The 16,445-nt window shown below is 27.1% G+C and overlaps 1 protein-coding gene across 1 annotated transcript in view; it reads left to right on the top strand.

The window, feature by feature from the left end:
• The window catches only part of LOC129991826 (GON-4-like protein), a 40,634-nt gene extending 24,192 nt beyond the window's left edge, over positions 1 to 16,442 (top strand). The window contains exons 16-23 of the mRNA XM_056098262.1: positions 56 to 208; positions 320 to 501; positions 3,763 to 3,961; positions 6,926 to 7,117; positions 8,405 to 8,661; positions 10,215 to 10,317; positions 13,889 to 14,005; positions 16,322 to 16,442. Coding sequence (XP_055954237.1) covers positions 56 to 208; positions 320 to 501; positions 3,763 to 3,961; positions 6,926 to 7,117; positions 8,405 to 8,661; positions 10,215 to 10,317; positions 13,889 to 13,948 — 1,146 coding nt within the window. The 3' untranslated portion in view covers positions 13,949 to 14,005; positions 16,322 to 16,442. The remainder of the gene's footprint in view (positions 1 to 55; positions 209 to 319; positions 502 to 3,762; positions 3,962 to 6,925; positions 7,118 to 8,404; positions 8,662 to 10,214; positions 10,318 to 13,888; positions 14,006 to 16,321) is intronic.
• Positions 16,443 to 16,445: the final 3 nt, after the last annotated feature.

The raw sequence follows: 16,445 nt of genomic DNA, 5'->3' as shown, positions 1-16,445 counted from the left end.
ATGCTCATTTGTTTTTTTGATGAATTCTATAATGATTTGAATTTTTCTTTTATAGTTGTATAATGAACTAAAAGAAGTTTTGAAAGATTACCCAACTTTAGTGAGAGATTTCATAATCTTTTTAAAGCCTGAACAAGCTAAAGAGTGTGGGAAATACAAAGAACATATTGCACTGAGTAGAATAAGAGAATTTTTTTGGAAAATAGAAGTAAATTTTTACTTTAATTTATTTATATGTTTTAAAAGAGATAATGTTATTGGAAATTTTTAAAACTAATATTTAATGAATATTCCCTTATTATTATTTTTTTTTCTGTAGATGCATTTTAAGCACCAGCCTCAGTATATCACTCGCATTTTACGAACATTTGCTCAGTTGCAACAGCAAGTAGATATAACTTCATCTGAAGTCATCACTGCCTTACAACCTTTGCTTAGAAATCAAAGTCATTTGATGGAAGAGTTATATAACATTTTACCAGATGTCTCTCCACCTGAATAGTATATAATTTATTATTTCTATTGTTATTTTTATTTTAATTTGTTGATGTCTTTATGGTTCTTTCATCTGATAGCTATATTAATGGTCCTTATCTTTTATTAATGATCGAATCTAATATAACAGAATTTCTCATTTCATAAATGTTTTTGTGTCACTTCAACTCTCCTGTTTGGTTCATCATTTGATTGATGTAAATTGAACTTTTATAATTAGTAAAAAAAGAACAATATAAAGAAAGACAAGTTTTATATAAATACATGGTATTTTGCATCTATAATCTTATTGTTTCTTTACATATACTTTTGCTGTTATGCATTGCACCTGAGTTTTGTAATTAATATCTGATTTTAATTCCTTATTGACTGAATGATTGTGCCAGTGTCGGGGGGAAAAAAGACTCGATACAAGCATTAGATATTAATTTTGTGATTTTTTTTCTTTTACTTGTAAAGCAAAAATATTTATAAAAAATTATTAACATTTTTAATAATTATAACTTACCTAGTACTGTGAGGTTCTTTTGGTAACACAAGGGTTAATATGTTGAGGCTTTTGAAAAGAAAATGTAGATCATATTTGACAGTGTGGTGAATAGCATATAAGCCAGTAACAGAGCTTCTACCTGGACAGCTGTTTTGGTAAAATCGGATCGTTACTGGACTGCTAACTAAAAGGTCCCAGCTTCTATCCTCACGCATCCCATACCTCTTCATTGGTGACCTCGGACGCTGAACCTTCAACCTTCGTACAGCTGTTGTGGTGCCATCTACCCACAATTAAAGTCGTCAGACTCACTTGATGCAGCAACCCAAACCCGTCAGACACACTTGGCACAACAGCACCCACAAACACTTGCCATAACGCTTGGCGCTATTCAAAACTGGGTACAGGCCCATTAAGACAACAGCTACTAAATATATCACCACTCAACAGCCATATCGTTCGTCTCCCCTTCGACTCACTGGAGGGAGAGTACTGTGGTGAATAGCATATAAGCCAGTAACAGCGCTTCTACCCAGACAGCTGTTTTGGTAAAATCGGATCGTTACTGGACTGCTAACCAAAAGGTCCCAGGTTCTATCCTCCCGCGTCTCACCTCTTCAACAGCATATACATGCTTTTTTTTACCTTCTATGTTTAATTTAATTGTAATATTTTAAATTGAAAGAATATGTAGATATATATATCCAAAGAAACCTTTCTTATTAAAATATTCATACTCTCAAATCCAAATTTGCAAAAATCATTAGAAAAAAAGTTAAGATAAAGATTAAATGTTTCAGATATTTGATGATTCATTGTGTTCTACGTTTTTGGAATAATATCATAAAATTTTTGATAATAATAGTTAATAAACAAGAAGGTGATGCAATAACTTTTAAAATAATAAATAAAATTTAAATTAATAAATTAAATAATAGACTGCACAATATAGAAGACATTTTCGATTATGTACTACCATTGTATGTACCATTGATTATTGCTACACCATCATATTCTTGCCCACAACATTCGTTAAACTAAAATCTTTCTTGTGCAACGATCTCATAAGGTTTTTTTGGGGGGAGGGGCGGTTCAAAGTCCTCTGATTACTGATTTTTGATTACTCAAAATTCCTTTCTTTGCTTTTTGAATAGTTATAATTATGTGATTGAAACCCTATGGTTTATCTTTGATTGACTGATTACTGATCGTTTTCATGAAGAAGTTTAAAGCTGAATAAATTTTTATTTCCTAATTTTTTTCTTTTTTCGCCATTCTCTGGTTTTGCATATCTGTAATTTTACTCAGAGGGCCAATTTTAGAAACATCTTGTGCTGTAACTAAGATTTTTGTGTATGGTTGGTTGGAGGAAAGATAGGGCATTTTGAATTTTCTGAATATTATTTTTTATTTCAAATACCAAGAAGTTGAATGTTTGAACTTAAATATTTTTTATTCACCTTGTGGCAGCTGATGAATTCATATAACACAGATTGTACTTTGGCAAGAGATCAATGATTGATAGAATATACTTTTTATTACTATGTTCAAATATCTAAGTCATATAAAAAGTGAGATTGCATACCAAAAGATTTAGTTTCACATTCAGGATTCTCTCAATAACATTGCATCAACAATTTGTTTCCATTCCTCATTTTTCTATCACTTGTTTCATCTGCATTCCCATGCCCTTCATCACCATTCATAAACAACATATGCATTGTTATTGATTCTAAATCTTTTATGACTTTTTATGCATTTATATATATATATATATATATATATATATATTATCATCAATATCTACAATGTGCAACTCCTCCAATAGTTAAAATTTTGAGTCTCTTTGCTGTGTGCTTTTCTGTTTCATTTCAGGGTCTTTGATAATGTTAGAGAAGACCTTATATTTGATTATTTCTTTCTTGTTTTTTGTGTCCTTAAAGAGTGATAGACATACAGTTATACAAATAGTTTTTAGGCTTGCAAAGTGAAAATATAAATATTGTTATAAAAGTTTTAATTTTTCTATTTAAAAAAAAAATCTATATATATTCCTCTTTATTTGGAGTTCTTTAAAGTTGAGGCTCCAAAGTATTGCCACCATGGTAGTTACAGCCATTCCAGACATGAAATGTGATTGCTTTGAAATCATTAATTAATTCTTTTACAGTATGATTTGCATCGCATTCCTTATAATAAAGTATAAATGCTTCAGTATTTTGGAAAATCTGTTTATGTTCCAGCATAACATTTTACGTGTTTTAAACTTTATTTCCATTAATCAATAATAGTTGCTTAAATTTTTGATGTTATGTAATAACACTAGATCATTACACTATTTAAAACTTACAAAGTTATTTCATATCAGCTTAGCATTTTGTTTTACTATTAAATTATAATTTTAAACAAATCATTAATCTTTATTGTATTAGATTTCTTGATCAAATTATATTTCTCTTGATTTATAATTTTCTGATGAACACCAACTTAAAAAGCAGTTGGTGTTTTATCAATTCTCAAGAATGCAGTTTTAAATATAGAGTTCTACAGGTTTCTGTCATTACATTAACTATGTCAAGTTTTTATAATAAATATTAAAATACATTTTTAATTACTTTTTATAATTGTTGTTAACATTCAGTTTCAGAAAACTGAGTATTGGTTTTCTATTTGTATAATTATATAAATTTTAATGAATTTATCAATCCATTGTTCTATAAATTTTGTTCATAGTAATTTTTTTTATTTTTATTTCTACATTATTTACTTTTTTATAGCTTAATGACAGACTTCGAGGATGTGACAGTTCCTAATAGTGATGATGATAATTCTAGTGTAGACAGCTGTGAAGATATAATGATTCCTGATACTCCAGATCCTTATGGTGGTAAAGACTGTCCTTGTGATTGTCACAATTCCTCAACTGATAATAGGATGTTGAATAAAAGCCGTCACTGTGTTAAATGTGGTGTAAAGGTAGACTTATTTTATTTAGATTAAAACGAATATTTTCTTAATTTATTGTTATTAATTTGATTACATTTCTTGTGTTGATATTAGCATTACACAGTTTAATCAGCATAACATGATGTAGATAACTGAACGTTTAAAGGGAAAGATATGTGGGATATATTTCTTGAATTATATTTTTTATGATTTTAAGTATTGGTTGAAACTGTCATACAACATCATACAATATTTGTCTCAGAAATATGATCTATAATTTCTTGTAATTTCTTTGAAAAGAAATGTTTAAGTATTGGTTTATGGAGATTTTTTAGTGGTTAAGATTATTTTTATGATTGTCATATTTCCACTTTATAAGATGCTGATTAATAATCACACTGTGCTAAAAATGTCTTATAGATAAAAACAAATTTAGTTTTTTTTTCATGCAGAAAAATTCATATTCAGTGTACATTTTTTATGCATAAATAGTAAAGAATAAACAATCAAACACATAAAATGTTTTCTTGTAAGAAGTATAGATGATTTATCCAAATGCACATTCCATTTCAAACAGCATCAATTATAAATTTTAATGAAAATAATATTAATCTCATTCTTATTTAAGAATTTTGAATAGTACTTATACACAAAGAAATTGAAACAATTTTATTTCATTAGGTTTTAGAGAATTCTAGAAGTGTGATGAATTTTTTCTTTAAAATGTGATTAAATTGCAAAATATGACTCATTTGTAAGTATTACTATTAAATTTGATTTTTAGTACCGAAATTTCATAAACATTGTCCCCTCATATTTACAAGAATGTTTAATAAATCTGTGTAAATTGCTCCTAATTGTGTGAAATTACAAATTTTATTTGTTTTTGGAAGATTTTATGTAAAAACTTGTAATTTGCTGATAGTTAGAATTCATGTGATAGGTTTGATTAACCTTTTATTTTGAAGTTACATAATTAGCTCTTGTGACTGACCTCATGTTTTTGAAATGTGATCAAGAACATTCTTATCTCCATGTTTCCATACTTCATCAACAAGATATGCTTCATCTTATATCAACATATGTTCACATATACAATGAATTCTCAGTACAATCTTGAACTCATTTTCCTGTTATATTGAAGTTGATTCAACCAGAAGCCACAAGTTATTCTAGAACTCATTATCTAGAAAATAAATATGTTGTTGTAAGTCAAGAGGAAAGTGCCATAAAGAAATGAGCATGATGTGTTTAATGTTAAGTCAGTAATGTGTAGTTACTAGTTGATTCATCATTTTTTTTTCTAATAATTACTAGTAAATATTTTGCATTTTTATGAATAATTTTGTATTAAAATGGGATTTCAACTATTTATGGTAACGTTATATTTATATATAAAAACAATTTAAAATAGAGAACAGAATAAAATTCTGTTTATTCATTTCTCAAATCCCCTCCTCCTGAATTTCAGTTGTTTAATGTTCAAATTTCAAAATGAAAAACATGAAAGATGAATGCATATCTGTGTCATTTACAGCCAATATATTTACATCCTTCTCTCTTCTCTTATTAATCGAGATTTTTTCTAAATGAATTCACTAACTAGGCCATGAGAAATAATGTACATTCACTTTCAAAGAACATTGTTTCTAAAATCACATGAATTTTATCAATTGAAACTTTTAACATTCAGAATTTGAGTTAATCAACTTGAAATTTGAAAATAAAGAGTTATTTGTTATATGTTGAAGTATAGGTATTAAGTAGTTTAGTGCTTCATTTTAGTAGGAAATTTTGGATTATTCAGATTGTGAATCTGAATGTTCATTTGTTCATAGTTAATTAGATTTATGAGAATAGTGTGCACCTACTACTTAAGATTTCATTTCATTATATTTATACAATATCAGAATTCTTTACAAAAACTTAGATTTAATATTTGGTATTTACATGTGTTTCCATTTGTAGAAATTGTAACTGAATATACAAAATATTTCCTTTTGTTGAAAAAGTAATCTTGCTTAATAAAATATTAGCATTAATTTATAATTTTGACTTTTAAAAATTCTTAATGTTGCACAAAATGATTTTGACAAAAGAAAGTTAGATTTGAAAATTTTGCTGTTAATGCTTGGATTGTTTTAATTAATGTATACTATAAATGTATATATACAGAATAATGCTATGTTTATTAGTTAATTTTTGAAAATCAAATTAATATGATTAAAGTGTAAGAAAATTGTTATTATTATATAAAATGTTGAATGCTTCTTAAAAACAATAAAAAATAAACATAATTAAATGAAAAAGCTGAAATTTTCATAATTTTGAATTATTTATGAGCAAAAGTTAGGAAAAGTTACAAACTCGAAATAGATGCAATAAATCAGTAACATTGCTTATTTATTGTTAATTGTTTAACGCAACAAAAGAGTGTTTTTCCCTCATGTGTGTATTTTCTTTATAATTTTGCATTTTCGTTATGAATAATTTATTTGATTGTAAGTTCTCTGTTTAGGTAAATGAATTGACATAATTACATAATTTTAAACTTCAGTTGAGATGATTTGCTTGTATGAAGTGGGAATTTTGTGCTGAATTTTAACCTTGATGTAGATATTATATAAGGAAGAAAAATGTTAAAAAAAGTTTTTATTATTTGAATTTGGAGAAATATTAAGTTAGATGTAAATATTATTAAAAAAATTAACTTATTTTCTTTATATACAGATTAAAATTAATATTAACTTTCATTAATAATTTTGTAACTACAAAGTAACATGAAAAATATATAAATATATTTAATCTTCAAATGAGAAATATTATACTTTCCAATGAATGATTGGATCATATTAGTATATTCGAAAAAGTACTGTAATGAAATACTTCTAAATAAATATTTACAGAAAAAAATAAAAATAAAAAACCTTTTATGAAAGTGTGAATTACTTTTTTATTATTTGTAAACATATATTTCATGCTTTTATTTATCAGTTCATAGATGGCCGCATATATATTCAAACTGGTAAAGTTTTGAAGCCCGCACAAGTAACATATCATGATCCTCCATCGAGTTCAGTAGAAAAAGAGAAAGTTAATGGCCATCCTGTGGCTCCTAAGTCTCAAGTGCTTTCTGACACATGTCCAAAATCTACTCCTACAATTGAAACCAATGGGAAGATAGATGTATGTGGAAAGTGTGATCTTTTTAAATAATTCAAAACTTTTTTTTAATGTCTACAAAATATATTAAATGTCTTCAAAGGTGTTATTATTGTTGAGTTTATAAATTTCATTTCCTATGAAATATATTTTATTAACATTTATTACATTTGAAAATTCCTAAATCTGAATTGAATTTTTAAAGTCTGTTAGAATTTAAAATTTCAATTATTTTAATGCTAAATTTAAGAAATTTTTGATTATTTTAAAAAATATTTTAAAGAATAATCCAGTGTCTTTACTGCAAATGTGTAAACTCTTTTGAATTGATAATTTATAATAAAATAATAATAATCATTACCAAAAATTTTAAAAGAAAACTGTAATAATAAATTGATAAACATTTTTGCATTCATGCTATATTTTTTTTCTGATGAAGAGGAGAAAAAATATGTGTGTACGAAAGAAGGTAGTTCAATTGTATTATTGAATTTCTAGAAAAGATTTCTTGATAAATTGTTATTTTATAAATGTAGATATGACACATTTCAACAGAAATATGGAAGTATCAATATTTTTAGAATTGGAATATTATCATTCTTTAGATTGATTAATTTTCTTTAATGTAATAATCCTACAATATTATTAATTCAAACACTTTTTCTATAAATTGATTCATTTTATTGTTCAGTTAATCATATTATTTTATATATTGTTTCTGTGTGACACAATTTATTATTTATGAAGTTCAATTATTCTTGTTCCAAGCCTGAGTCACGTCTGTAAGTGATTTTTAAAAACCACAGATGATGGTTGGATATATTGTTATTTTGCAGTGCCAAAAGGAAAGAACTATCATTCATCATATGTCAAAATGTAAAAACTATATATTTCTATTTTTATGTTTTTTTTATTTGATTATTTATATATAGGTTGTTATAACCATCAATGTTTAATTAGAAGTTATTATAAACTTCAAAATCTATTTAAATACTTAAACATTTACTTTCAGGTAATATTGATTTATTTTTGATTATTTGATTTTTAGAAATTCTAATAATACTTTATTATTTGTCTTTTCATGGAATAGATTTGACTTTATTAATCGGTTAAGATTGCTTAACATTGTTTTAAACAAAAGTGGACTATCACTTTATAATAGTTATTTCTATTGTAAACTTTTGATTGCATTTATGAAATATATATATTTAAATTCAGAAATTTCTTTTATCATTTTTGAAAAATATTAGCAATTCTATTAAATATGTGATTAATCTATATTTATTATTATTTAAATATTGTATATTTTAGAGTATTGCATCAAAAAAGGATACATCAAAACTGCACAGTGTACAGAAACCAGTTCTGAGTCATGATGAGCATCCTATATTATCAAACAACAAACTACCCTGTGATGTTATTGAAGACACTGTTTTCCCAGCTGTCACAAATAACTTAAATAAGAGTGCTCCATCTGATTTCAGCCACATAAGAGACATGATAAGGCCTGTTACTACAGCAGAATCAAATGGGAAAACTTCATCTACTCAGAATAAGAAATGGACAAGGTAAAAATGCATTTCATATTTTTTAAAACTATATTTCTAGATACATTTGATAACCAATTAAATAATTAGAATTATTGATTTTATAACATTTCAATTGAATATTTTCATATATTTTAGGTTTAATGGTTTCCTCAACGAAGCATGTTTAAATTTCAAATTTTAATAGTCTCGTAACATATATTATTTTAGAACCCTTAGACAGTTATATTCATTTGCTATATATATACATGTAGTGGCAGCTCATCAGTTCGGAAAGTAGCAGTGCTGCAAGAAATATCTATGAGGAGATTGCAATTTTAAAAAAGCTATTTTATCCATAAGTATCCTAAAATTCTTAATTTTGTACCAGATATGAAGTTGGTTTCATTTCAAAAATGCTAAATAGTCATTATATAAATAAATGCTATAAATGCTAAATAGTCGTGCTATAAATGCTAAATAGTCATGCTATAAATGCTAAATAGTCATGCTATAAATGCTAAATAGCCATGCTATAAATGCTAAATAGTCATGCTATAAATGCTAAATAGCCATGCTATAAATGCTTTTTAATTTTCTCATTAGAAAAACATATGATTAACAAAGTGATGACTCTTTACTTTTAAAATTTATCCTTCCCTTAACAGATAAAAGAAACGGGCAAATAAAAGTAACGTAACCTATTCCCCCCCATACATACCTCTAATTTCGTCCATTCCATTTGATAATACTCCAAAATAAATCCAAAAATAAATATCGTATAAAATGTACAATAAATGATTTGCAATATGGATTGTTTTCTACAAAACGGACTATCTGTGGACTGTTTTCCTTACAAAAATAAATTGATGTTATAGATAATTAGAAGACTCTGCAACTAAATATTTTCTAGAAGAAATATAACAATTACCAATTGATAATAATGACACAGCTAGAAGAGTATTGCAAAAATATAATTATCTTTTTTGTAAACTATATTATATCATCCACTCTAAAGACAAAATTTCAGTAGAAGCAATTGCAGTATTGCATATTTCCAGTTATTTGTATGTTGTTCTCGATAAGTATAAAGTTTGCATGCAAGATATTCCCAAATCTTACAATTACCTTCAATATATCAATAAAAGACTAACAATTACCTAAACAATTTACCTTCAATATATCAATAAAAAAAATAATAACATTTTTTATTTGTCCTATTCTTTTGATTTAGCATCTTAGGTAATTTTTTCATGGATCTGTTTACATAGAAAAATTTAAAACAAAAACACTTTTCTGATTAGATGAAGTCAGAGTAACTTATGAGAAATAGTAAAAATTATCTCCAAGTTCCCTTAATTAGTTTTTTAAACTTACGTACTTAAATTATTTATTAAAATGATGCAACATAAAATGATATTGTGACATAAATAATGGTGACTTTAAAAAAGTAAAAATGTTAAGTTTTTAAATTTAGAAAATTTATTTGCACACAATATAAATTAAATTTCTCTTAACATTAAAAAAAAAAATCTTTTATATTATTACTGAAAGTTGCAAAATAATTGTTGAAACTGATTTTTCTTTTGACACAGAGATCAAGATAAACTTATTATTTATAACTGCCAAAGATTTGGAATAAGCCGTAAAGCTTTTTCAACATCGGCTGCTGCTATAAAAGGCAGAACAGTTGAAGAGGTAAGAGCCAGATGTTTCTTTTAAATCTTTTAAGTGATTTATATTAATTCCTTCTTTTTAATCCCCCCTTGCATTCTTTTACTTTTTTGGAACAATGTTTTTTCTCCCTTCCTTTTTGATTGGTTGAAATATTTTCTATAATAGTTATGTTTATTATAAATTATGAAATGTGACCAAAACTCTTGTACATTACATTCATATAATAAATATGAAATTATGAATTCATATATACATCCTGCTCAAAAAATAACTAATAAATACAAAGCTCATAATAAAACAATAATTATTTAATAGATATGCGCGAAAATTATACACAGAGTAGGTGTGACATTATTAGATCACATATCAAATAAAGCTAAGAGAAGTAAAAATACTTATATTATAGTCATCGCGGCGCGACAGCCCGAATTGATAGGTAGAAAGTACAGTGGGAACTCCACGCTAATAACCCTCTATGATATAGGTAGGATACCCTCTATCTGAAACGCATTTTTGATAACGGCGAGTTATGCTGGCAAATTGTCGTTGATTGACAGTAATAACCGTTACCGTAATAATGTTTTTTGGAACTCGTGGCATGTGCCTGGCACACTTCGACCTACCATCCGTCTTCCTAACTTCCAGGATTCAGGTCTGTTGATCTAGCAGGCCACACCATCTGTGGCTCCGAACCAATCATGCTCTATGCGGACCGGCGTTATCGTCCATAAATACCGCGTCAATACCTTTTGCAATGATAAAAAAAGCAGCACAAGGTAATGTAGGATTTTGTCCGGTATCAGACAATTGTTTTGGAATCCCCATCGAATATATGGAGATCGATTCGAGCGTTCATTTCTATGCCTGTCTAGACAAATAAACCGCCACCTCTGTAATGGCCCCTTTCTATAATGTTTGGAGCGCGATAGTGTGGCCCTGACTCTCGCCATATCCTTTCCCTTCAGGAAACGTTCTGGATGTTAAATCAACACTCATTGGTAAAGAGTATATAGCCCGCTGCTGTAGTGTCCAACCGTGATGTTCATTGGCCTAATCCAACCGGACTCTAGCGAGCTCTGAGGACAAAGGCACACAATCATGTGGTCTGCACGGCACATTTTGGCGGGATATGGGTATTCTGTGATGCCAGCTGTCGCGCTGTTAATGTCATTCGGCGTCTGGCACATTGGAACAGTAACTGACGATGTGGCGATTCTCCGGCTTGCGGAACCATGTCTTCTACAGCGTTTTGATTCCTTTCATAATAATTCTGCAGTTTATGGATGGCACTGTGTTCTCTTTCACATTCAGCTCTGGCAACAGCAGATTGTTTTGCACCAGCTTGTAACATACCGACAGCCCACCAACGCATCTCATCGTGCAAATAGTTTCTTCTACTAATGCTTTCCGTTTTGGTTGTCTCAGATTTCGCGTAATTATCGCTGCTTGCGAACTGAGGCATCCTCCAGTAAACTCCCTTTTTAGGTGCTATGGTGTGATTGCATTTTATGCAAATTTTGGTTACCCATTTGCATTCGGCGACGCATGTCTCATATGTTGCCTGTTTTAATTCACTTTTTTGCATGTGCACTTCGTCTTTTCGTCTTTGTTGCTTATTTTTTAAGCAGGAATAAATGTGTGTTCTTTATATCGTGATTATTACTATTATTGAAAGAAATAGTGAAATAAAACATATATGTATTTTCCATAATACATTGAGAATGTGTTTTCTTTTATTATTGAATATTATTTGCTTGATTTTAAAGTAAACAGGTATCAAATTACAGACACACTTACAAAAAGAAAAGTCACTGAAAAACATTCAAAACGGCATAAGTACCAAAAGTAATACTCTTCTTCGCTAAATCCTTAAATTATTAGGAAGTTTAAGGTGTAAAAATTATTACTTAATTTTAAACTTGAAATGAATGATACTTATATTAATTTATTTATTAGTTTGTACATTATATAATTTCTATTATTACATTATTAAGACATTATAAGAAGGCCAATTGGAGATCAGTCAAAGGAACATATTGTTCCTTTGATAGATTGTACTTCTGTCTGTGCTGGCAGTAGGATGCAAAATTAAAACGCTTTCGTGCTTAGTACAAAAATTAATTACCTGTTATTTAATATAACTTGTTGCTATTTTAAAGAAAGCTTACTTAAGGGAATTAAATATTTATCTGATTAGTTATATTTAAAAGTATATATTAAAAACAATACCTTTTACCTTATTGCATTTTTTAATACAATTTTAAAAAAATTATTTTAGTGCATGCATGTTGTAGAGGGATTAGTAATATTTATTTTGTGCAAAATTTGTTTTTCTCCTCATAATAAAAAATGAGTTATAGAATTTAAGTGCGAAATTGCACTATGCTATCGTTTTGATCTCTATGACATGTTGTTTCTTTGATCAAGTTAGAAGTGTAGTATTTCTTATTTGAAAAAAACTAGTGATACGATATACAATAATTTTTCTCAGATTATGAGAAAGATGATAATTTGTGTATACCATCTGTATTTTGATCCATGGTTACATAGTCTATACCAAATTTCCATTCAATCTTAAAAATCAAAATAATGGTGGGAATTAAATATGTTTTGTGGGCCTTTAAAAAAAATTCTTTGTAGATTGGAAGTTTACTCTCAAAAGAAAGATTAAGATATTTCTGAATTTTAAGTATACCTCTATCTATAATTTGATGTAACGATATCGCGTGATATTTGAATTCTGTTTAATCATTGGGTTACCGTTAGTCTCCGATTATTTTCTTATGAGATTACTTCTTGATTTTCAGATTATTTTAAAAGATTAGTTTATTTCAAATACCATATCGTTAATATCCGACCAAATCCTGACAAACTTACATTATTATTCTTTGATAACCATGAAAATCATTTAATTATTCTTGTTATTAAGATGACAAAAAAAATTATGATTATCATGATTTTTATCCTTACAACAATAGTTGAATAGAGTTGTTAAATAAGGATGCATTTATAAAAAATGATTGAAAGAAAGTAATGATTTAATGTAATAATCATTTTTTTTTTCAAATTATTAAGTCCAGTAAAGATTTTTTTTTTTTCATTCATAAAATAGTAGCATAGTGAATTATTTTAAAATGAACTAAACCTTTTAAAAAATCTGAATTCTTGTAAGTAATTGTTTTTATGTATGAGAGATTTAATCAAAATTAACTATTTTACCATTTTATGAACATAAAATTCATTTTCTTATTTATATTTGTTTTCATAATAAGCACAGGTTAAAGATACAACACTATTTTTTATCATTGATCACTATGAAAGATTTAAAAAAATAATAATAAAAAAATTTTAAGATAGAAAAATTTCATCTTTTAAAATATGCGACAAATGCAAAACCTTTCCCACCTTTAATTGAATTGTGGACTAAACGTATAAAGTCAATAAAAAATTAATATTGAAATTTGGTGAAAGGTACAACATTTTCTGCTATATATTTGTCACTTCTTTTATGCTGGTAAATCTTTAAAAAAAAAGATACCTTTTCTGATTTTTCTATCCATTATTTTTATTTTTAAGTGCTATGTTCTTTTAGGTTGAAGAGAGATTCTTAAATTTGATGAAGATTCTGTCAGAAGAAATGAGGAAGCAATAAATTTCTTACTACTTTTTTAAAGAAAAGATGATAAATATTTTTTATCTAGTCATAAAAGTAAGTGTGTTTTTAGACAAAGACTAATATGAATTTCATAATTGTTTTTTAACTAAATGTAAATTCGTTTGTTATGAATTGCTTTAATAGTTTTTAAAAAGAAAATTGTTTATTGGATTTTTTTTTAAAGAAAATCATTTTTAAAAAAATCATAAAAAAAAAACTTTGTTTTTCCTTTATTTTTTAGTGATAAAATTTTATGTTGATTTTTGCTGTAATTGAATTAAATATATGAACATAAATTTGTGTTCATATATTTAATTTAGTATAATGTTTGAAATTTTCAGTTTATAAAAAAAGTGTTTTTTTTTTCCAAGGCTCCTCAACTTTAATTATTCTTTAAAGAAAATTAGGTTTCCAGATGTAGTGATGAAAAAAATAGGTATAAATGTCAAATAGAATTAAATAAATAAAAAATTATTATAATTATTTTAATTTTGAAAATTTGAAATATATTTACAATGTTAATAATTTTAAGGGTACTGTGATGGAATGAAGATCATTAGGATCTATGCAGTAGAAGCAAGAGGTCATATGTTTTCGGGAACATTTCTTTAATGATCACATTTGACACAAAACAAACACAAAGACGATATTAATGCATGGTCCTCTCAGAACAGTGTCTCGTCTCATTTTAATAACAATCGCAATGCACTATGGGAGGCATACCTAATCAGGCATCGTCGTCTATTATTCAAAAGAAAAGATAGAGTAATGCAACTGCTACAGTACAATGTATATATAGATTACTGTATTATTTTTCTATAGCTTTTAATTTATATATATATGTACTGACTCCTCAAGTGTTAAAAATTCTTTATTGCAAATATTCCATCTGTGTGATAGGATGGTGCTAACAAACCTGCTAAATGCTATTGTTTATCTGGTTCTCAAGTAGGCTTAATTATAAATTTCAATTTTTGGCAGTAAATAAGCTTTGAGTGGTATCATTCAGAGTGATTACACGTGTTATTTATTTAAATTTACAATTAAGCCAAAATTCAATTTCAAAATCAAAGTCATGAAATAAAAATGCTTAATACAGGAAGGCGACAGAACCAGGAAATCAGGGAAAAATTGCCAATAAGAGCATTTTGAGCCAACATGTGCACAATCGGTGATTTTGCGTAATCATTTCTATACATCGGAAGCATAATATCATCAAAATGTTCATAGCAACAGCAATCTGGTACACTTTTCTTTCAAGGGTATGGTAGCCTTTTGGAATTTCATTATAATAAGAAGGGTATGGTGGCCTTTTCGAATTTCATTATAATAAGAAGAGCAGTACGATGATAACTGTGGATAGCAACAACTGCAATGAAACTTTCGGAAAGACCGGTTTTCACTTTTCAAAAAACCTGGGTGGTAATAATTTTTATTCATCCTGCTCAAGCAGCCTTGTAATAATGTTATATCATTATTAAAAATGTATAATACTTTTTCATGAGTACAAAAATATAGAAAGAGAATTTTCAATCTATCGCTGTGAGAATATGAAAGAACAAATACTCATTGCAAAATGAATGGTTTATGACAGCATTCAAGAAAATAATGAAATAAGTAATTTTGAAGTATCCAAACAATTAATTTTAACTGAAAAGGGTTGTATTCTTCAAATATGAAGCAGAGTAAAAAAAAAGCAAAATAATAATTTTAATTTTTAAAGCAGCTGCAAAAGAGAGTTTAAGAATTGAGAAAAAAATTGCAGACTCCAAAAGTTTGCAAATGAAGCCTTTAAAACTTTTTGATACACTGAAAGCATTACTGGTTGTCTTAAACTAAATATTTTTATCAATATTTTAATAATTGATGCTTTAGTTTTGAATTTAATGATTATTATTTGTAATTTTTTTCATTTTAAGTGTTATAGGCAAGTGACTATTATTACTGGAGTATAACTCTTACTGATAACTTAATATAACTTGTGACCCAAAGAGTAGTTTTAATGTTTCTTACAATTCTTATGCAGTTTTAGAAGCAAGTATTGTGTTAAATTCCCAATATTTTTAAATATAAGAAATGTAATATATTGTTTAATAGATATTGCCCATTCCATTTTTTAAAAATTAAATTTTGTAAAATAAGTTGTTTCAGGTGAAATAACGCTTAAAAGTGTTTTTAATAATTATTGTACAAATATAGTAATTCTGAATAGAGAGGAAGCCAGGACACTAATATTATTAGTAGGCATACGTCAGGGAAATTTTTTTCACAGCTACTGTATCTATCCTATAATAGGTTTTAGTAAACTAAAACAGAATTGCTGAATTTCAGGTTGTAAAAAACCTATTCTATTAAAATTATTTTTTATAGGTTTTCTGGTTTCTGTAAATCATCAGTGGTTTGTAAGATTTATTTACATTTTTTTAATCTTTGGACTTCCAGCAAATTGAACAAGACACTTTTCAATAAAAGGAGCTGATGTATATAACTATTT

Source organism: Argiope bruennichi, chromosome 2, assembly GCF_947563725.1.
Source record: "Argiope bruennichi chromosome 2, qqArgBrue1.1, whole genome shotgun sequence".
Lineage (NCBI taxonomy): Eukaryota > Metazoa > Arthropoda > Arachnida > Araneae > Araneidae > Argiope > Argiope bruennichi.
This window is presented reverse-complemented; position numbering and strand designations above follow the sequence as displayed.